Genomic DNA, 24120 nt, shown 5'->3' with positions numbered 1-24120 from the left:
TAACTAATGCACCTAACCAACATATCATTGATCACCATGAGCAATTTCCCATGGACAATCGACCTAAACTGCACATCTTTGGATTGTAGGAGGAAACCCACGCAGAGACAGGAGAATGTGCAAACTCCACACAGACAGTTGCCCGAGGTTAGAATTGACCAGGTCTCTGGCGCTGTGAGGCAACAATGCTAACCACTGAGCCACCATGCCATCCTCTAACTCCTTCTCACTCTTTCACCAATTACTTCAATCGGTATCCTCTGGTTACTAGCCCTCCTGCTGGTGGGAACAGACTGTCCCTATCTAATCCACAAAATCCCTTCATAATTTCTAACACCTCCTCTAAATCTCCTCATAACCTTTTTTTGGCTCGAGGGAAACCAATTCTGACGTTTCCAGTTTTTTCTTGTAACTGAAATCTCTCCTCTGGTACCGTTTGAGTAAATGTCTCTTGCTCGAGGCAGTTTGAGTGCATTTTCTCCAGTTTCCTCAGCAGGTCTACCTTATTCTTCCAGGGAACTTATGCCACAGTGTTTAAGGGTAGAAGCAAATTAACCGAAAACCTGGTGGCACTGAAGGAGATCCGACTGGAACATGAAGAGGGAGCTCCGTGCACTGCAATACGAGAAGGTACAGTCCAGTCTGTGAATGCTACTCCACATCTTAGTAATGCTAGCTTTGGTGGGAGGCTGTGTGCAAAGGTGAATCTTAATTATGTGACATACCTGTGTCTCACCGGATAACACTCCAGTCTCTGAGCCACAGTTTCAAATCCCAGCCTGAGTGCAGATGTTTAAAAAAAAAGTTGACCCTCTCAGTGCTTCGCTGAGGGAGTGCTGCACTGTCCAATGTGCTGTCTTTCAGGTAAGATGCTAACCTGACACCTTGATTTAAGTGAACCTGTCGTGTTACTTTGTTGAGTTCTCCCTGTTGTTTCGGCCATCTTTCATTCCTGAATCAACATTGTTAAATCCAACAGCAAACCTGTCAGCACTAACATCCAGAAGGACAAGGGCAGCAGATTTACAGGAACATTACCCCCTTCAAGTTCCCCTCCAAGCCACTCACCATCCTGTCTTGGAAATATATCTTCGTTCCTTCAGTTGTGTCCATATCCTGGAACTCACTCCCTAACGGTATTGAGGGGGTATTTGCACCAAATGATTGCAGTGGTCCAAGAGATGGGTAATAAATGTTGACCCTGCCAGTAAAGCCCACACCCACAGTGAGTAATAAACAAATTCTCACATCCCTGTTTGTGGGAGATTGTCTGTGTCCTGCTTGCTACTGGTTTTGCAGCATCGCGACAGTTATTTCAAACACACTTCATAGAACACAGAACAATACTGCACAGAACAGGCCCTTCGGCCCTCGATGCTGCGCCGACCTGTGAACTAATCTAAGCCTATCCCCTACACTATCCCATCATCATCCATGTGCTTATCCAAGGATTGTTTAAATGCCCCTAATGTGGCTGAGTTAACTACATTAGCAGGTAGAGTATTCCACGCCCTTACCACTCTCTGAGTAAAGAACCTGCCTCTGACATTTCTTAAATCTATCCCCACTCAATTTGTAGTTATGCCCCCTCGTACACGCTGACGTCATCATCCTAGGAAAAAGACTTTCACTGTCTACCCTATTTAATCCTCTGATCATCTTGTATGTCTCTATCAAATCCCCTCTTAGCTTTCTTCTTTCCAATGAGAACAGATCCAAGTCTCTCAGCCTTTCCTCATAAGACCTTCCCTCCCGACCAGACAACATCCTGGTAAATCTCCTCTGCACCTTTTCCAATGTTCCCCATCCTTCCTGTAATAGGGCAACCAGAACTGTACACAATATTCCAAGTGTGGCCGCACTAGCATTTTGTATAATTGCAGCATGACATTACGGCTCCAGAACTCAATCCCTCTACCAATAAAACCTAACACACTTTATGACTTCTTAACAGCACTATCAATCTGAGTGGCAATTTTCAGGGATCTATGTACATGGACTCCAAGATCCCTCTGCACATCCACACTACCAAGAATCTTTCCATTGCCTTCGTTCTGCCATCCTGTTACTCTACTCAAAGTGCATCACCTCACATTTATGTGCATTGAACTCCATTTGACGCCTCTCAGCCCAATTTGCCACCTCTCAGCCCAATATCCAAGTCCCCCTGCAACCTGCAACATTCTTCCACACTGTCCACTACTCCACCGACTTTAGTGTCATCTGCAAACTTACTAATCCATCCACCTATGCCTGCGTCTAAGTCATTTATAAAAATGACAAACAGCAGTGGTTCCAAAACGGATCCTTGTTGCACACCACTAGTAACCAGACTGCAGGCTGAATATTTTCCATCAATCACGACTTGCTGCCTTCTTACAGAAAGCCAGTTTCTAATCCAAACTTCATTTTCTGTAAAGTGTTTTGGGAGATCCTCAGAGGGTAAAAATGACTGCAGATGCTGGAAACCAGATTCTGGATTAGAGTGGTGCTGGAAAAGCACAGCAGTTCAGGCAGCATCCGAGGAGCAGGGAAATCGACGTTTCGGGCAAAAGCCCTTCATCAGGAAAGAAGGGCTTTTGCCCGAAACGTCGATTTTCCTGCTCCTCGGATGCTGCCTGAACTGCTGTGCTTTTCCAGCACCACTCTAATCCCGAGATCCTCAGAGCCTGAACAGTGCTATATAAGTAGAAATCCTACATTTTTAGTTTGATCACTCAGGCTGGGGTACAGCTCTGCAAGACACAGAAATGGGCTTTACTGGCAGGGTCATCATTTTGTATGGAAGTGGAAATGGAATTTAGAATCGTTTTTCTTCATCAGCCAGTAGGTGGCAGTGTTTCCCCACATAAATCAATAGTTAACCGGCACCAGCAGTAACCTGATTTATATCTAAGTGTCATTCACCCAAATAGACATCCTAGGACCTTCTCATTTGGGTTCAGGAACACAAAGGACGAAAAGGGAGCCAAGGATAAAGAATTGGAGAGTTTTTTTAAAATTATTCTTTCAGCATTAATTGCCCAAGGGGCTGTGGGCCTGGATTCACATGTAGACCAGACCAGGTAAGGATGGCAATGTCCTTCCCTAAAAGGGACTAGTGAACCAGATGGGTTCTCAAACAACTAGATACAGCTTCACAACTGTCATTAGGCTCTTAATTCCAGATTTTGTTATTGAATTCAAATTCCACCATCGGCCATGGTACGATTCAAACCTGGGTTTCCAGGACATTACCAGGGTCTCTGGATTAACAGTCCAGCCATAATACCACCAGATCACCATCTCCCCCGATTTCATCAGAGTCGAATGAAGTTTTGTCAGAGATAATTTTATGGAGTGTATTAAGGAAAGAGGTGGAAAGGTTTTGGGAAGATATTACAGGACATGCGTAGGTAATGGTACGGATAACAAAGGCAGGACGTGTCGAAGAGCCTGGTGTTAGAGGTGCAGAATGAAGATAAAGACAAGGACATGACAGGATTTAATCATAAGAATGAGAACCTTAAATTAGAGTTGGTTGGTCAATGCGAGAGAGGGAGGGCCAGGTTGACCCAAGGGCACTGCAAGAACAGCGATATATTTCCAAGTTGGGATGGTGAGTGACTTGGAGGAATAGTTGCAGAGTTCCTTCAGTGTAATGGGGTCAAAATATTAGAACTCCCTTCCTAATGACATTGTGGGTCTACCTACAGCATAAGGGCTGCAGTGGTTCAAGAAACATTGAAACACAGAATATAGGAGCAGTCGTAGGCCATACGGCCCTTCGAGCCAGCTCTGCCATTCAATGGATCATGGCTGATCACCCAACTCAGTCTCCTACTTTCTCCCTATACCCGTTGATCCCCTTAACTCCTTGAAAACAGTCAATGTTTTGGCCTCAACGGATTCCTATGGCAGAGAATTCCACAGGCTCCCCACTCCCTGGGTGAAGAAACTTCTCTTGATCTCAGTCCTAAATGGCCTCCTTAAATGGTGACCCTTGGTTCTGGTCTTCCTTGTCATCGGGAATATCCTTACCTCATCGATCCTGCCTAAGCCTGTTAGAATTTTATAGCTTTCTGTGAGAGATTCTGCATTACCCCCACCCTCCCCAAACCATTCTCCTAAACTCCGGTCGATAGATCCTAACTGATCCAATCTCTCCCATACTTCAGTCCTGCCATCCCAGGAATCAATTTGGTGAACTTTCTATACTCCCTCAATAGCCAGAACATTGTACCTCAAATAAGGAAACCAAAACTGTGCACAAGAAGGCAGCTCCAGGGAAAGTAGGGACTGGCTGAGCCAGCAATGCCCACAGCTCATGAATTAATGAAATAAATGCTGTACTGGGGGGCTTCCCATTCTCCCTGTTGTGTTAATTTCAGTTTAGCTAAAATTCAGTGATCCTTATCGTAACAGCTCCAGTCTGATATGTGCAGTGTTCACCTGTTAAAAACTGAAAGGTAAATGGAAGTAAGAACATTGTAGAAATTGTGGTGAAACACCTCATTCTCTATTCCTTTTGATATTCTTTGGCGGAATGTTCAATAGGATCTGGAATAAATGCAGCTCATCGTTCCCACACAGAATCGCAGAACTGCTACTGTTCAGATGCCTACTGTGTCGACATGGCTCTCTGGGCACGTTGATTTGTTGTTTTAATTTAAATCTATTTAAATGATCATCCAACATCCTCTTGAGTGCCTCAACTGAGCCGGCCTCCACCCAATGCCCAGGCAGGCCGCTCCAGACCCTCGATATGCACTGTGGAGTGAGTTATTCAGACTTAATAGTGGTGACTAGGACAGTTCATTGAGAATCTCATTGAACACTGGACACCCTTGTTACTTCAGAAGTGATCCAACTTGTCAATTAGCTGGGAAATCTGAGAGTATTGAATAGGGTCGAACCAGAGTAAATATGTAGGAAGATTTAATTTGTAATTTGTGGAAAATGGAGACTGTGCAGACCTTTCCAAAGTAAAAACAGCTCATGCTTATAGATTGTAACATATGTTATTTAACACTGTTGGTGAGGACTGGTGCTTGGGTGTGTATGTATATGTGTGTATGAGAAACAGCATGATCTGCATGTATATGTGAGAGAGAGAGAGTGAGCGAGGATTTAGATGTTTGTGCGATAGCCCGTGTGCTACTTCAATTCACTCAAAGTACACTCATAAAGTTAAAATAGGGTCCTACAAATAGTTTGTGCCTGTTTGTGAGAGAATTTGCAAAACTAAGTTAGGACGAGCTGAAAGGGGAGAAATTTAACATTCAGACATGCATCTAAGACATGTTTGATGTAAATATTTTCTGCTACCTGTCCATGTGAGTACTGTCAAAACAGTGTAGATGTGTGAGAGCAGGAAATACGCATCATGTCCTGACAGAGAGAGTTGAAACTAGATTAATACCGGACTCTTGGGTTAACACAGGCTTATAGTGGTTAAGACTTTGCAATAATCAATCACAAAACCTGTTCAAAAGAAAATAATTTTCTTATTCAAAGCCACTTAGTCTACAGAGGGGTCACTCTCCAGAGAGTGCAGATTGTTGCATCAATCCAAAAGTGCTTCAGCGATGTGGACTGAGGTGCCAGCAGATGGGGTCTGCTGCACAAGGGCCCTAGCTTATCCTGAATCTATTTAACAACAATCACGGCCACCTATGTAGCTCAGAGTCTGGCATTCAATATATGGAGGTTATCATAAGGGGCTTTTCAGTGTTTCTCATTCCTAACTCCAAAGGATGTTAGCTGGTGAAAGCAGGAAAGCTGCTCCATATGGGCGGTCAAGATGGAAGACATGCAGTGGGTTGGTTGAACAGGTCATTGTGGAGTTGGTAAAGTAGCCAAAGTAAGTGGTAAAGCGGTTGAAGCCAAAACATTGAATGTTTTCAAGAGAGAGTTAGATATAGTTCTTGGTGCTACAAGGATCAAAGGGTATGGGGAGAAAGTAGGAACAGGGGACTGAGTTGGATGATCAGCCATGATCCTATTGAATGGCAGAGCATGCTAGAAGGGCTGAATGGCCTACTCCTGCTCCTATATTCTATATTTCTATAAGCTGCAGATGGGTGATCCCATCATCAAATGTCCCCACACATGAATGTAAATGATTGTGCAGTGGCTTTGTTATGTAACCAATGATCCAGAGGAATTCAGTCCAAATCCCACCATCGGCAACTTTAGGAATGAGAAATCAGTTTTTAAACCAAAAGTTTTAAAAAATAGTCTTGAAGTAACACAACACGTATCTGTAAAAGTGACCATGAAGATTCTCATTAAAATGTCCACTGTTTCTAGAGAGGAATTCTAACATCCTGAGGGAATGTGGCCCATTTATTATATCATTGTAGTTGACTCTTTACTCCCCTGTGAAGGACCATGTGCAAAGCCAGGCACGGGCAATAGGTGTTGGCCTTACTCCTACGCTGAGAATGAATCCATTTGTTTAAAATAAAAATGTTCTTGGGATGTAGGCACAGCTGGCAAGGCCTGAATTTACTGCCAATTTTTAATTGCTGTTGAGAAGGTGGTGATGAGTCACCTTGTTTTATCAGAGGGCACTTAATACTTACCCTCATTGATGTAGGTCTGGACTCACATGTTAGCAAGACCATGTAACAACATTGGGTTTCCTTTATACAACACTTAAGGAGTTTTGTGGTCATCAAAACTGAGATTAACTTTCCTTTTTAATAAGATCATAAGAAATAGGAGGAGGAATAGGCCTTTGAACCCATCAAGCCTGCTCCGCCATTTTCTGTGGTCTGATTGTGACCATACTTCCACTTTCCCACGTGACTCCCTCATCAATCAAAATTCTGTCAAATGCGGCCTTGAACAACTTCAAGGATTCAACCTCCACCAATCTCTTTGGAAAATGATTCCAACGATTAGCACTCTGTGAGAGAGGACGTTTCTCTCATCTCTGTTTTAAATGGGAGCCCCTAATTTTTTGATTCCCTGTCCAACTTCTAGTCTCTACCCCCACCTCACCACCCCCCCACACACAAACATACACACACATACACACACAAATGTTGGCATGGACTGGTTGGACCAAACTGGTTGGTCTGTTTCTGTGCTGTATGACTTTATGACTCTAAGCTCATTTCACATTCTTCAAAAGTCTATATCGAGTGTGGATCCAGTCTTCCCTTATATGACAATCCCTTCATCCTCCGAATCAACCCAGTGAATCTTCTCTGAACTGCTTCTGATGTAAATATCATTTTAGATTTTTATTAATTAATTTGAACATGAATTCCTCCAGCTGTTATGAAGTCTTGTTTCGAAATAAAATTCAGTAACATTACCACAATTCCATCTGACAGATCTTCCTTTTGAGCTGAAAACAAAAAAAACACTGAAAATCTCAGCGAGTCAGGCAGCATAAGAAGTGAGAGCAAGCTAATGTTTTGAGACTAGATGGCTCTTCATCATTTTTTTCCTGCTCTAAGGGAAAGTTGTACCACTCTTACAATCCATTTAGCTCAGATCAAAGACACAGTCAGAGTGTAACTCTAGCATTTTATTTTGATTTAGTAATTAGATTAGATTAGATTAGATTACATTACAGTGTGGAAACAGGCCCTTCGGCCCAACAAGTCCACACCGACCCGCCGAAGTGCAACCCACCCATACCCCTACATTTACCCTTTACCTAATTTAGCATGGCCAATTCACCTTACCTGCACATCTTTGGACTGTGGGAGGAAACCGGAGCACCCGGAGGAAACCCACGCAGACACGGGGAGAACGTGCAAACTCCACACAGTCAGTCGCCTGAGGCGGGAATTGAACCCGGGTCTCTGGCGCTGTGAGGCAACAGTGCTAACCACTGTGCCACCGTGCCGCCCAAATATATATTTAATACAATGAGCAGCCCTACAAACACTGTAATATGTGTACAATGAGTTAAGGAAACATTTGGCTATTACATTTCTGTACATCCATTTATCAAATACAATCCACTCAGCTTTTGATTTGGTTCTCGTTAATGGATTATAACTATTAAAGATTTCCTCTGGGTTTACATGATTACCTAAACACTCAAAGGCTGGCTGGGGGAAATCATGTAGCTGAGGTCAGGTGACATGTCACCCAATGAGATTGGCTGATCATTAACAGGGTCGAGAGGGTGGTGCTGGAAAAGCACAGCAATTCAGGCATCATCGAGAAGCAGGAGAATAAATGTTTCGGGCATTAGCCTTTCATCAGGACTGAGCCTCATTACTGATGAAGAGCTTATGCCTGAAACATCGATTCATTCCTTATGAAGGGCTTATGCTCGATAGAGTTTTGATTCTCCGCTCCTCGGATGCTGCCTGACCCACTGTGCTTTACCAGCACCACTTCAGCATCTGCAGTCCTTACTTTCTCCTGATCATTAACAGGCAATTGTGTTGAGCTAACAGGGGTGTGCTGGGGACCCTGAGGTTAAAACCAGGTGGTAGTTCACTGCCTGAGCTTGCAGATTGCTGTTTACCCCTACGTTCCCTGTGGGGGACCGAGAGGCTGTGAGAAAGACCGGCAATGTGCTGAGTGTTGAGGGAAGCCGAGAGAATATGAGAGTCAGAGGGACTACAAAAGCAAACAAAGGAATGAGAGTGAAAGAGGTGACAAGTGAGACAGTCTGTGTGAGAGGGAAAAAAGAGGCAAATTGTGCATGTGATTCTCAAAGGGGGGGTTTGAGACAATGATAACGATGGAACATGTGAGAGAATCACATAAATATGAGGAATAGGAGCAGGAGTAATTCAGTCAGGCCCTCACGGCTGCATTGCCATTCAATAGAATCTAGGTTGATATGTTCCTGCACTCCAACTGGTTGCCCAATCTTCTATGTCCCTCAATTCCTTTTGTCCTCAAAACCTATTGATCTCAGCCTTTAATATAGTTACGAGAAAGCATCATAGCTCTCCACTTAGAAATGGTGTGACATTACATCAGCATTACACAGTTATAAATGACTAACCTTCTATCCTGAGACAATGAGCTAAGGGTTGAGAGTCTGTGTTCTGTAGAAGCAGCCCCAGGCAGATATCAACATCAGTGTGGGGTTAGTTTATCTCAGGCACTTAATGAGAATCTGAAGGGTTTCTGACAGATGAGCAGAAATGTTGGAGGGCTGGGGTACAGTAAGAGAAGAGTGTGTGAGAAAGCATGTAAGGCTGAATGTGTTCAGGATATAATGCCATTGATGGAATAATCCTCGCCTGCCTGGATGGGGGCAGCTCCAACAACACTCAAGAAGCTTGACACCATCCAGGACAAAGCAGCTGCTTGATCAGCACCACATCCACAAGCATCCACTCTCTCTCTACCACCGATGCTCAGTAGCAGCAGTATGTTCTATCGACAAGGTGCATGGCAGACATTCACCAAGGCTTCTTTAGACCGGCCCTTCCAAACCCACGACCACTTCCATCTAGAAGGACAAGGACAGCAGATACATGGGAACACCACCATCTGCGAGTTCTTCTCCAAGCCATTCACTGTCTTGAGTTGGAAGTATATTGCCGTTCCTTCACTGTCACTGGGTCAACATCCTGGAATTCCCTTGCTAAGGGCATTGTGGGTCAGTCCACAACAGTGGACTGCAGTGGTTCAAGAAGGCAGCTCACCCCCGCCTTCTCAAGGGGCAACTAGGGATGGGCAATAAATGCTGGCCGCCCACATCCCACAAATGAATACATTTTTTTAGAAATATGTGAAAGGCAGAAATAAATAAGCTTGTAGAATGAGGATTTGATGAGAAAGTGCGTGTCAGTGTGGTGGCAAGTCAATGATTGGAAACCTTTTTTTAAAAGAAGCAGACATTGGGCGGCATGGTGGCTCAGTGGTTACCACTGCTGCCTCATAGTGCCAGGGACCCAGGTTCGATTCCACCCTTGGGTGACTGTCTGTGTGGAGCTTGCACGTTCTCCCCGTGTGTCCGTGGGTTTCCTCCGGGTGCTACGGCTTCCTCCAACAATCCAAAGATGTGCAGGTCAGGTGAATTGGCCATGATAAATTGCCCATAACATTAGGTGCTTTAGTCAGAGGGAAATGGGTCTGGGTGGGTTGCTCTTCAGAGGGTTGGTGTGGACTTGTTGGGCCGAAGGGCTTGTTTCCACACTGTAGGGAATCCAATCTAATCATTCCTATACGAAAATGGCAACTGTCATGTTCCACTTGGGAAAGTGCACTAAGCCCCATTACTCCCAGCGTCATTGGAAAAGTTAATGATCTAATCAAAAGTCCCAGTTTGTCTATCGTTGGAATCAAGTTAACAGGAAACAGTGAGCAGGTTGCTGGACTCAAGGAAAACCACTGTTCATTACAAATGTGTAAATTATAATCATGATCAGCTATGAACTATCAACAAAAGACTCTACCAGTTAAAGTCTAATACCCTCTTTTTAAATCCTTATTCACACATGGACAAACGAAGGAAGTGGTGAGAAGTCTCTTATGGCACAGTAATGGTGTCCCTACTTCAGATCTAAAAAGTTCCAACTCCAGAAGTGTGTCACAACACAACTGAACAGGTTGTTATAACTAAAGGGGGAAAAAAGTCATTAATGTTGTGGGTGGAGGGTACGACAACTGGGAACCACAGTTCATTAACACCAGGCTATAGTTCATTAACACCAGGCTATAGTTCATTAACACCAGGTTATAAGATTTGTGTTTCTTTTGCATGCCAAGAGTTTGCTCCCTGCTCCAGTTTTCACTACTTCGCCAGATGCACAGCTCAGTTAGTACATTAACTAACTGTACTTCACCTGAACCAGAGGGGTACCAATATCCTGAGGAGGGGGGGGGGGGGGAAATTTGCTAATGCTTTTTGTGGGGGGGAGGTTTTAAACTAATTCAGCAGGGGGATGGGAACCAAAATTGTAATTTGAGTATACGGAAAAATGAGAGTAGTGGAGTCAGAACTAAGATTTCAAGATTGCAAGAAGTTGGTTTGAAGTGTGTCTACTTCAACATCAGGAGCATCCGAAATAAGGTGGCTGAACTTGCAGCATGGGTTGGTACCCATGTTGTGGTCATTTAGATTAGATTAGATTCCCTACAATGTGGAAACAGGCCCTTCGGCCCTAATCGACCCTCCGAAGAGCAACCCACCCAGACCCACTTCCCTCTGACTAATGCACCTAACATTACGGGCAATTTAGTGTGGCTAATTCACCTGACCTGCACATCTTTGGACTGTGGGAGGAAACCAGAGCACCCAGAGGAAACCCACGCAGACACGGGGAGAATGTGCAAACTCCACACAGACAGGCGCCCAAGGTTGGAATCAAACCTGGGTCCCTGGTGCTGTGAGGCAGCAGTGTAACCACTAAGCCACTGTGCCGCCCAGTGGATAGGGACATGGATAGAACATAGACAGGAATGGTTATTACATCTGGGATTTAGATGTTTCAGTAAGAACAGAGAAAATGGTAAAAGAGGGAGAGGTGTGGCACTGTTAGTCAAGATCTGTTACAGAAAGGACGTTTGAGGACTCCTCTACTGAGGTAGTATGGGCTGAAATTAGAAACAGGAAAGGAGAGAGTTGGGAGTTTTCGAGAGGCCTCCAAGTAGTTCCAGAGATGTAGAGGAAAGGACAGCAAAGATGATCCTCGATAGGAGTGAGAGTGACAGGGGAGTTGTTATGGGGGACTTTAGTATTCCCATTCGATATTTGGAAAGTTATAGTTAAAGTACTTTAGGTGGGTCAGTGTTTGTCCAATATGTGCAGGAGGGTTTCCTGACACAGTATGTAGACAGGCCAACAAGGGGCGAGGCCACATTAGATTTGGTACTGGGTAATGAATCTGGCCAAGTGTTAGATTGGACGTAGGTGAGCACTTTGTGATAGTGACCACAATTTGGTTATGTTTACTTGAGCAATGGAAAGGGATAGGTACATACTGTAGGGCAAAATTTATAGCTAGGGGAAAGGCAATTTCAATGCAATTAGGCAAGATTTAGGATGCATAGAACGGGGAAGGAAACTGCAGCAGATGGGCACAATTGAAATGTGGAGCTTATTCAAGGATCAGTTACTGCGGGTCCTTGGTAAGTAAGAGAGGAAGTTGTCAAAAAAGGGAGCCGTGGTTTACTAGGGAAGTTGAATCTTTTGTCAAGAGGAAGAAGAAGGCTTATGTTATGATGAGATGTGAAGGCTCAGTTAGGGTGGTTGAGAGTTACAAGTTAGCCAGGAAAGACCTAAAGAGAGAGCTAAGAAGAGCCAGGAGGGGACATGAGAAGTCATTGATGAATAGGACCAAGGAAAACCCTAAACTTTCTATAGCTATATTAGGAATAAAAGAATGGCTAGAATAAGATTAGGGCAAATGAAAGGATAGTATGGGGAAGTTGTGCATGGAGTCAGAGGAGATGGGGAAGCGCTAAAAGAATACTTTTTGTCAGTATTCACCATAAAGACAATGCGGTCAAGGAGAATACTGATATACATGCTACTAGACTAGATGGGATTGAGGTGCATAAGAAGGAGATGTTAACAATTCTGGTAAGTGTAAAAATAGATAAATCCCCTGGGCTGGATTCTCTGGGAAGCCAGGAAGGAGATTGCAGAGCCTTGATTTTGATCTTTATGTCACCAATGTTCCCTTGTTCAAGAAGTGGAGTAGAGACAATCTTGGAAATTATAGACCTGTAAGCCTTACTTTGGTTGTGGGTAAAGTGTTAGAAAGGAGGGTAAGAGATCGGATTTATAACCATCTAGAAAGGAACAAGCTGATTAGGGATAGTCAGCACGGTTTTGTGCTTCACAAACTTATTGAGTTGTTTGTGAAGGTGACCAAACAGATGGATGAGGGAAAATGGTTGATGAGGTGTATATGGATTTCAGTTAGGTGTTTGATAAGGTTCCCCACTGTAAGCTATTGCACAAAATAAGGAGGCATGGGACTGAGGGTGATTTAGCGGTTTGAATCAGAAATTGGCGAGCTGAAAGAAGACAGAGGGTGGTGGTTGATGGAAAATATTTATCCTGGAGTTCAGTTACTACTGGGGTACCACAAGGATCTATTTTGGGTTCACTGTTGTTTGTCATTTTTATAAATTACCTGGATGACAGTGTAGAAGGTAAGGTTAGTAAATTTGCGGATGACATTAAGGTCAGTAGAGTTGTAGACAGTGACGAAGGATGTTGTTGGTTACAGGGGGACATGGATAAGCTGCAGAGCTGGGCTGAGAGGTGGCAAATGGAGTTTTATATGGAAAAGTGTGAGTTGATTCACTTGGGCTTGAGTAACAGGATTGCAGAGTACTGGGATAATGGTGAGATTCTTGGTAGTGTAGATGAGCAGAGGGATCTCGGTGCCCAGGTGCATAGATCCTTGAAAGTTGCCACTCAAGTTGATAGGATTGTTAAGAAGCCATATTGTGTGTTAACATTTATTGATAGAGGAATTGAGGTTCGGAACCATGAGATCATGGTGCAGCTGTACAAAGCTCTGGTGCGGCCGCATTATGAAGTATTGCATACAGTTCTGGTCACCACATTATTGGAAAGATGTGGAAACATTGGAAAGGGTTCGGAGGAGATTTACTAGGATGTTGCCTGGTATGGAGGGAAAGTCTTACGAGGAAAGGCTGAGGAACTTGAGGCTGTCTTCATTCAAGAGAAGAAGGTTGAGGAGCGACTTAATTGAGACAGAGAAGATAATCAGAGGGCTAGTTGGTTGGACAGTGAGAGCCTTTTTCCTCAGGTGATGATGGCTAGCACAAGGGGACATAGCTTTAAATTGAGGGGTGATAGATATAGGACAGATGTCAGAAGTACTCTCTTTACTCAGAGAGTAGTGGGATATGGAACACACTGCCTGCAATAGTAGTAGACTCACCAACATTAAAGGCATTTAAATGGTCATTGGATAGGCATATGGACAAGAATGGAATAGTGTAGGTTCGATGAGCTTCAGATGGGTTCCACAGGTCAATGCAGCTTCGAGGGCTGAAGGGCCTGTACTGCACTGTTATGTTCTATGTTCTGTTTCTCTATCCACAAATGCTGCCAGACCTACAGAGTTTCTCCAGAAATTTCTGATTGTATTTTAGATTTCCAGCACCTGAAGTATTTCCTTTATCAGAATCCACTCATCCTTTCTGTCCCCACCCACCCTCCACCTTATACAATGTCCTTCAATCTTTCGTCATTTGTTAAACACAACTTATACCATCATTTTCCACTTGGGGAAATGATCACAATTGCGCTGTTGGTAACAGCAATGTGAATAATTGTAATATTAATTGTTTGAAATAAAACACCCCCTGCATAGTCTTGCAGTTTGAGTTTCAAACTTTTCAATGAATGCCAATTGGTTGTGATCGGTGTAGACTAATCGTTGTCATGTCTATGTCAGTCTTAGGCTTCAAGCTATTGAAAAGTCAATAATATTCCCAAAGTTTATTTTGCTATGGGAGAGTATTTCCTCTGATACTGACTTAGTTTCTTAGAAAAGTAACCCACTGGCTTCTCCTGGCTGATCATCAGACAGGACTGCATCGATCCAAGTCACTGACCAATCACCATTTTGCAAGGTCTTGAAAATTCGGGGATGCCAATACTGGTTCATTTGCTAGGATTGCCTTCAGCTTCTCAGAAGCAGCCCAACATTTCACTAACATACCACTTCTGTTTGTTTCCTTTGCAAATGTGACAAAGGTACAGGTGATGCAAATTATGTATACATTCCTAAATACCTCATGCTATCTCATTTCTTTCTAGGAACAGGTTTTCACTGTTCTTGGCAACACCTGTCCTTATCTTAGAATACTGCAGGTAAAATACTCTTGTTTTTATAAATTCACCTTTGGTTAAATTTATCACTGAGCCAGCCAGCTACAATTACTTGGACAGATCTTTTACTTGTCTCACATGCTCTGCCCATGTGTTGCTATATCTGACAACTTCATCTAAATAAACGATACAGACTTCAGCTCCGATTTGATTTATAAACCTTTGGGATGTAGCTAAGGCATTCTTTCACCCAATGGCATCACTCATTATCGGTATAGCCCACTTGGTGTGACATTGTTAATGTTAATAGCACTTCCCAATATTCCTTCAATAAATCAATCTTAAAAAACAATGAGGCATCACCAACCCTGTCAATACAGGATTCTACCCATGGAACTTTGTACAAATCTGTTTTTGTGAGTGTATTTACCTTTCTGTAGTCAATACAAAATCTAGTTGATTTTTCTGATTTAGGAACTAAACCTTCACTTACATTACTCTACGTGCTTGTGAGAGTCTTTCACTTTGCCACTTTCTATCCTTTTCGAATTAATGCAAAAAAAGGTTTTGATTTACATTGTCATTAGCCATTACTGCTACCTGTCCAGCATTTCCAACCCTTTAATTCTTAATACAAGTTCTTAATATAGAAGGTGGTAAATCTTTAAATGTCTGTAAAAGAATAATCCCTCTGAGGACTTCATACATGGTTTCAACATCTAATGCCCATCAAAATTACTGTGATTAACTCTTCCATATTTAATATAGGTTTTTCCAGGCTATCTCCTTAAATTCCAAAACCTTAATGTATTTGCCTCAGGCACTAACTCACATGCAGCCGATATCGTTCTTATTACAGCGTTATTATCTTTTGAAACCTCCTCAAACAGTAAAACATGGTGAATTCTCCATACTTTATCTGTCAACTTATTCTGCCTAGACAATGTCCAGATTCTGTTTGACCAATTAGTATGGGCTGAGGTTAAAAACAGGAAAGGAGAGGTCACCCTGTTGGGAGTTTTCTATTGGTCTCTGATAGTTCCAAAGATGATTCTGCATAGGCGTGAGAGTGACAGGGTAGTTGTTATGGGGTCTTTAACTTTCCAAATATTAACTGGGAATACTATAGTTCAAGTACTTTAGGTGGGTCAGTTGTGGTCCAGTGTGCGCAGGAGGGTTTCCTGATACAGTATGTAAACAGGCCAACAAGGAACGAGGCCACATTGGATTTGGTACTGGGGAATGAACCCGGCCAGGTGTTAGATTTGGATGTAAGTGAGCACTTTGGTGGTAGTGACCACATGTTTACTTTAGCGATGGATAGGGATAGGTATATACTGCAGGGCAAGATTTATAGCTGAGGGGATTCAAGATGTGGCCGACCCAGTAGGTCTGCTTTGCTGAACTCTGCACCAGAACCCAGACAAAGCGAGGCACTAAACCTCCCTTTACTACTTAATGTACTGGAAGTAACCATTTCTTGACCCCTAGAACTATCTAGTATCAGTTTGAAATTGTTAGGAAAATGATCAAAGGGAAGAGATCACGAGGATTGCATCAGGCAGGACCCCCCGCCCCCCCCCTGCAGCAACAGACACAACTGTGGCCACAGTGAAACTCCGAGAGAAGATCGATTCTTCGATGGAGGAGACCCGGGCCAGGCTTGAATCGCTCTCGGTCAGGCTGCAGAGGCATGACCAGGAGATCCTGCGCCTCAGACAGCGTGTCGGGGAGACGGAGCAGCGAGCCACGGCTTCTGAGACCACGGCGGAATCCTCAGCGGGGGGTCGAGTTCAGGACCTGGAACGGCGAGTGTGGGCCTTGGAGGAGCAGGTCAATGATGTCGAAAATCGAGGCCGTTGGAAGAACATCTGTTTGGTGGGGCTTCCTGAACTGGAGTAGGAAGGCCAGCTCATCAGCTTCTTGGAGCAATGGCTCCCGCGGTTTCTGAAGCTGGAAGCTGAGGTAGGCCGGGTGCGGGTCGAGCGGGCCCACCGGGTCGCAGTGCACAGGCCCGGATTGGACCAGCACCCCCGCCCAGTCCTAGTGTGGCTCCAGCATTATGGAGAGAAAATGAGGTCTGCAGATGCTGGAGATCAGAGATCGCCCAGTCCTAGTGTGGCTCCAGCATTATGGAGACCAATAAATGATGCTGGAAGCTTCTAGAGCACTGGGGAAGTATATAAAGGCTATAGTATATAAAGGATCACGAATTATGCTTTTCCAAGACTTTTCTCTGGTCGTAATTCACAGGAGGAAGGCTTTTGATGAGGTAAACAGGTGGCTGAGAGACATAAATATCCAATATTCTGTTAGATATCCAGTGATACTGCGCTTCAGCCACAGAGATTCACCAGAAAAGGCAAAGGACTTCTTGGATGCTTTCACATACACTGACTAGCTTGAATATTATGGACAATTATGCTTATTTTGTTTTTTCTCTTTAATTTGCCTTGTTTACCTGGTTGTTTGAGGGTAGTCTTGTTTTTTTAATATATGTCAGGGTCATAATTATTTCCTTTTTTTTCTGTCCTCTCCCTTCTCTCTCTCTCTTCCTGTCATCCTTTGTTTTCCTGTTTTTTTTCTTATTATTTCCTTTAGTTCCTCTTTTCTGGTTTGGGGTGGGGGAGCAGTGGGAGGAGGCGGGGAGAGGTTTTTGTTTTGTTCTACCAGGAGTGCCTAGGTTTACAGTATGGAGGGGAGGGGGTTGAGTGCCCACCTTTAGCTTTCTTGTTATAAGACCTTTGTATATTTTTCTTGCTTTGTGTTGTCTGGAGCAGGGACATGGCCTCAGCTAGAAGGAGTCATGGTGGGGCTAATGGATGGTATGAGCATCTCCAGTGGGCAAGGGGGAATGTCTCCTTTCATTTATGTTATATTTTGGTATGTTGTAGAAGTACCTGTTAGAAGTTTTGATCTGGTAGTTTTGGAACTTTTAAACTTATACGAACTGTTTATGCTTTTCACTCAGCACGCTCTGAGTGGAGTTCTTTCCCCCTGGGGGTCTCAGACTGTTTCGGACGATCATGGCTTAGCCATTCATTTAAATGATGCACCTGGAATGTTAAGGGGAGTCATTCACCAATTAAGAGAAAAAAGATAGTGTTAAGCCTTAGAAAAGAGAAGGTTGATGTAGCCCTGTTGTAAAAAACACATTTAACTGATAAGGAGCATTTGAAGTTGCAACAGGGAGGATTCAGCCAGGTGTTTTTCTCATCCTTTAATTTGAAAAGTAGAGGAGTTGTTTTTCTCATTCGGAAGAACCTTCGGTCTCAAATGCTCGGCCAAATAAAGGATGAGTACAGGCAATTCATAATTCTTAAAGCTTTAATACATGGAGAGGAATATGGGATTCTGAATGTATATCGCCCTCCAGCACATCCCCTTAAATTCTTAACGGATACGCTTTCTAGATTGATGGCCCTTGAAGTGCATTATACAATTATAGGGGGAGACTTTACTCGTATTATTGACCCTGAGGTGGACAGGATACCTAGGGGTCTTGCGGATATGTCCCCGCAATCCAGGCAGTTGGTGGACTTGAACAGGGAGTTGGGGGTTCGTGGACGTGTGGAGATGTCTTCACCCTGAAGGTATGGATTTTACCTTTTTCTCTAATCCACATAAGTGCTATACTAGAATTGACATGTTTTTTGTCCCATTGACCTTTTCAAACTCAGTGCTGTCTTGCAGAGTAGGGAACATAGCCGTTTCTGATCATGCGGCAGTGTGTATGGAGGTCAAGGCCGGAGGGGGTGGGACGGGTTCCTGGCACTGGCGGATGGACCCTTTCCTCCTGAAAGATAGCAAGTTTGTAGAGTATTTATCGTGGGAGTTTAAAATCTTTTGGGATATTAATTTAGGTATGGCCAGCAACCCATCGGTGCTGTGGGACACTGCCAAGGCTTATGCATGGGGTTTGATCATTTCTTACTCAGCGACTGAGAAGCAACAGAGGAGAGAGCAGCAGCTTTTGCTCGAGACTTGCCTGAAGGCAGCTGAGTTAGCATACTTTGACAGACCGTCTGTAACTAAATTGCAGTGGATCACAGCCCTCAGGGCTAATTTGAATGCTGCACTCACCCAGACAGCAAAGACGGAAATCTCTTTTGCAAAACAGAGATTATTTGAGTATGGTGATAATTTGGATAAATATCTAGCATACTTGAAAGAAAGAAGAATCTATCACATCCATCAGAGAGAGTGCTAGTACTCTTACTTGCAATGCTAAAATTATTAATGCAGCATTTTGAAAGTTTTACTTTGAGCTGTACTGGTCAGAGGGCTGTGAGGACAGAATGATGAAGATGGAATCCTTTTTTAAGAGCCTGGACCTTCCGGGTGTAACCTCAGACCAGGCGTCCTTTCTAAGTGTGCCCCTGACATTTCAGGAAATACATGAGGCGATGAGGCTGCTCCAGAGTGGTAAAACACCCGGCCCAGACGGATTTCAAAGTCAGTTTTATAAGGAGTTTAATGACAAGCTGCCTAGGCCACTCTCGGATATGTACACTTACTCATTCAGTCAGGATTGCTTCCCATCTTCTTTGATAGAAACAAATATTTATCTTATTCTTAAGAAAGGAAAAGCGTCAGAGGATTGCACTTCGTACAGGACCATTACGTTACTGAACATGGATTTTAAAATCCTGTCAAAAATGCTGGAGAGGGTATTGCCTTTTATTGGAAAGGAGGACCAGATGGGTTTTATTAAGGGTCATAGGTCTACCAACAATATTAGAAGAGTATTAAATATGGTCAAAATATGTCAGCAAAGATTGATCCCGGGTTTGGTAGTCTCTCTGGATGCAGAGGAAGTATTTGATTGGGTGGAGTGGCTGTACCTTTTTTATGAACGATTTGGTCTTTGAAGGGTTTTTGCCAAATGGGTGACAGTGTTGTATAGTGATCCGAAAGCAACGGTTCTCACTAATGGTACAAGGTCAGATATTTTAGTGTTGGCAGAGGCTGCTGTCCAGGGTGCCCTCTCTCACCACTATTATTTACACTGGTGATCGAGCCACTGGCAGGAGCCATCCTGATGGATCCCAATATAACTGGCCCAGAGGTAGGGTCAGTTAGGCATAAAGCCACCCTCCATGCAGATGACGTCCTTCTCTTTTTAACCGATCTAATGACATCTGTGCCCCGTTTAATACAAGCGATTTATCTATTTGGCTTGTTTTCAGGATATAAAATTAATTTCATGAAATCGGAGGCCAAGCCTGTGGGGGGTCTTACTAGTATATGCAATTTTAGTGATGGAACCCATTTCCCCTTCTGGTGGTCACAGGGAGGTTTTCTGTATTTAGGTATTTTTATCACCCCGGTCTTCGATCAATTATATAAAGTATATAAATTATATAAAGCCAACTATGTGCAGTTGCTAGAGAAGGTAAGGCAGGACCTTCAGCGCTGGGAAGACCATCCGCTATCTTGGTTGAGCAGAATAGCTTTGGTTACAAAAAATATTCTTCCTTGTTTATTATATTCCATGCAAATGCTCCCTATGATGCTGCCAAGGCAAGCACTACAGAAACTTTACAGTTGGCTTGGATCTTTTACCTGGCATCATAGGCGGCCTCTTATTAAGCTGGATAAATTGCAGCTTCCACAGGAGAGGAGGAGTTTAGATTTTCCGGACTTTAAGAAATGCCATTTTTATAAATAACCTGGACGAGGGCATAGGAGGATGGGTTAGCAAATTTATGGATGACATTAAGGTCGGTAGAGTTGTGGATAGTGCTGAAGGGTGTTGTAGGTTACAGAGGGACATAGATAAGCTGCAGAGCTGGGCTGAGAGGTGGCAATGGAGTTTAATGTGCAAAAGTGTGAGGTTATTCACTTGGGAAGGAGTAACAGGAATGCAGAGTACTGGTACAATGGTAAGATTCTTGGTAGTGTAGGTGAACAAAGAGATCTCAGTGTCCATATATCAAAGTTGCCATCTAGGTTGATAGGATTGTTCAGAAGGCATATGGTGTGTTAGCTTTTATTAGTAGTGTCACAAAGCTGATCCCTTTTCCTTGAAAGCTGTTCCTTTTTTCAAGAATGCTGTGCCCTTTTTTTTCAGAGGGGTAATAAAACACTCGTGGTGCTGATTAGATTGGTTTGGTACAGAGATTAGTGGGAATTGAGAGGCCTTTTTGTTTATATGTAAACAGATGAGACTTCAGGCCAACATGGTCATGTTTTAGAAGTGACCTGTATAATGAAAGGGGTGTGGTCAGCTCTCTAACTGAGCAGTTCAGTTTAGAACTAGTTAGGAGTTCGACAGTGAGCTGTGTGGAAACAAACTCTCTCTCTCCTTCTGCCCTTCTAACTTCATCCTGTAAGCATTTGTTCCATTTTTTAACTTTTTTTATGGAAGTTTGCTTATTGGAACTGTTATGTATATTCGGAACAGCATAACTAAGTCTAGTTTGGATTGACTGAGTTCTGTAGGGGTTCTTTATTCTGTTCTTTGTGTTTCATTGTGTAATTTTGTGAATAAATGTTTGTCTGTTTTAAAATCTAGTAGTCAACCTTGCTCCGGGTAATTTTTTACTGTCTATTTACCGAAACAAGTTGAAAAGTTATGGTCTGGATTGCCTGCTTAAGAATGTTTTGAGTGGTCTGGCCTAGTCCATAACAGTACAGGGATTGAGTTTCAGAGCCATGAGGTCATGCTGCAGCTGTACAAAACTCTGGTGCAGCTGCACTTGGAGTACTGTGTACAGTTCTGGTCACCACATTATAGGAAGGATGTGGAAGTTTTTAAAAGGGTTTGAAGGAGATCTACTAGGATGTTGTCTGGTATGGAGGGAAGGTCTTACGAGGAAAGGCTGAAGGACTTGAGGTTGTTTCATTAAAGAGAAGAAGGTTGAGAGTTGACTTAATTGAGACATATAAGATAATCAGAAGGTTAGATAGAGTGGACAGTGAGAGCCTTTTTCCTCGATGATGATGGCTAGCACGAGGAGATGTAGCTTTAAACTAAGGGGTAATAGATATAGGAGAGATGTCAGAGGTAGTTTCTTTACTCAAAGAGTAGTGGGGCATGGAAAGCACTGCCTGCAACAATAATAGACTTGCCAGCTTTAAGGACATTTAAATGGTCATTGGATAGACATATGGATGAAAATGGAATAGTGTAGATAGATGGGCTTCAGATTGGTTTGACAGGATGGCACAACATTGAGGTCCAAGGGCCTGTACTGCACTGTAATGTTCTATGTTCTATAATTCATTTGCCTCAAGAACATAATGAATCCCTGTATTGCAATTCACTCAAATTTTGGCAGGGCCCGTACATATTTAAACATTTCCTGCTTGGACCTTAGATTGTAAATTAGATTCTCCTCACCAGAGTCTGCATCAGGATCTGATATTGCTTTTTCAACTCCAACACATTAAGCTTAAATTCCCTATCTCTCACTTCCTTTTCTCTCTGCAATTCTGATTCGAGTCTTCTAATTCTCATTTTTTTAATTTCCATGTCCCTTTCCTTATTTTTCTCTACTCTTTCTTTGTCTTTTTCTGCTCTTTGGAATTCCATCTCTAGCTTTTTTTTTATCTATTTTTTTCTGTCCCAGCCACTTCAACAATGACTGAATATCACCTGACCCTGATGCTTCATTATCTGCTTTCTCTTCTATTCTGCTAAACCCAAGTGCTGTTCTAATCCTTCAGTTGTCTGTCTTCTTCACGTTAGTAAACACAACCATCCTCAAATTATGAGCCAATTCAAGTAACTTGTTTTCAGAAATTTAGTTCAGGGTATCAGGGACAACGCTGCAGAAAATCTTTTGCTATTACTATTTGCTAAATCTTTTGCTATTTGTTATTTGTATTGAGGACCTGGAGTTTTCTTTATCTTTATCACTTACCTACATCCCACTTGGGAAAGTATGTTGATTCTCAAGCCTCACCACTCCCAAGGTCACGACAGAAGTTAATGATTTAATCAAAGCTTGCAAAATCCCCAATTTACCTATCTGTTTGAATGAAGTTAACAGAGAATGCTGACAACGTTCCTGTACTCAACAAGGACTACTTTTTATTACCAGTAAGTAAACTTTAATCACAAATTATCAGCTATGAACTATTAACATATATCTCTGGTTAATACTCTAATCCCCATCTTTAAAATCACTACACACACACACATGGAAAGTAACAGAAAATAGCTTTTATGGATGGAGGATAAATAAAAAGTTAGAAACTCCTCTTAATAGCACCAGTCCACAATGAGACATTTGTTGAGCCATTTGTTGAGCCATTTATTTTGGCTTGGTAGGATTTTAGAGTCATACAGCACGGAAACAGACCCAACCAGTCCGTGCTGACCATAATCCCAAATTAAATTAGTCCCACCTGCCTGTGTTTGGCCCATATCCCTCCAAACCTTTCCTATTCATGTACTTATCCAAATGTCTTTTAATAAGTGTCCTTTTTGTTCTTCATCATCTTTCTCCAGGCTCTTGCACTTGTTCACAGGAGATATAGTGTGATTGATACACTAACCACAAAGTTTTGTAGTTACAATCCCAAATTAAATTAGTCCCACCTGCCTGTGTTTGGCCCATATCCCTCCAAACCTTTCCCATTCATGTACTTATCCAAATGTCTTTTAATAAGTGTCCTTTCTGTTCTTCATCATCTTTCTCCAGGCTCTTGCACTTGTTCACAGGAGATATAATGTGATTGATACACTAACCACAAAGTTTTGTAGTTACTAGATAAATATAATGGTTGATGGCAACAGGTCGGAGAAAATAATTGGATTTCTTTGAGTTTCAGATATTTTTACTGCAGAGGGGGAGAGACACATTACCTGTCCTTGCAGCAGTTCAAAGGTTTCTCAATGTATTATTCACACGCATAAGCTGTTCAGCTGTCCAGGAAGCAATCAGAGAGTTGTTGTCAGACTGATGGCCTTTGTGTCCAAGACTGGTCACAATTCCACAATTGCACAGCTACCAGCTGCTGCTGGGATCACACTCTGCACGTACCCGGTGATATGTCATCTACAAACAGTTTTCCCCCACTGAACAAAGCAGCAGTGTAAACATCCCAACAATGACTTAGAACATAGAACATAGAACAGTACAGCACAGAACAGGCCCTTCAGCCCACGATGTTGTGCCGACCACTGATCCTCATGTATGCACCCTCAAATTTCTGTGACCATATGTATGTCGAGAAGTCTCTTAAATGTCCCCAATGACCCTGCCTCCACAACTGCTGCTGGCAACGCATTCCATGCTCTCACAACTCTCTGTGTAAAGAACCCGCCTCTGACATCCCCTCTATACTTTCCTCCAACCAGCTTAAAACTATGACCCCTCTTGTCATTTCTGCCCTGGGAAATAGTCTCTGGCTATCGACTCCATCTATGCCTCTCA

The 24120-nt window shown here is 43.0% G+C and overlaps 1 protein-coding gene across 2 annotated transcripts in view; it reads left to right on the top strand.

Annotated features, from left to right (window-relative positions):
* Positions 1 to 24120, top strand: part of LOC122563048 (cyclin-dependent kinase 18-like) — a 123453-nt gene that overhangs the window by 64954 nt on the left and 34379 nt on the right. For both annotated transcript variants that reach the window (XM_043716381.1, XM_043716382.1), the window contains exon 6: positions 516 to 630. In XM_043716381.1, coding sequence (XP_043572316.1) covers positions 516 to 630 — 115 coding nt within the window. The remainder of the gene's footprint in view (positions 1 to 515; positions 631 to 24120) is intronic.

The sequence above is a fragment of the Chiloscyllium plagiosum genome, chromosome 26, assembly GCF_004010195.1.
Source record: "Chiloscyllium plagiosum isolate BGI_BamShark_2017 chromosome 26, ASM401019v2, whole genome shotgun sequence".
In the NCBI taxonomy this organism is placed as follows: Eukaryota; Metazoa; Chordata; class Chondrichthyes; order Orectolobiformes; family Hemiscylliidae; genus Chiloscyllium; species Chiloscyllium plagiosum.
The sequence above is the reverse complement of the archived record's forward strand: the minus strand, read 5'-3'. Positions and strand labels throughout refer to the sequence as shown.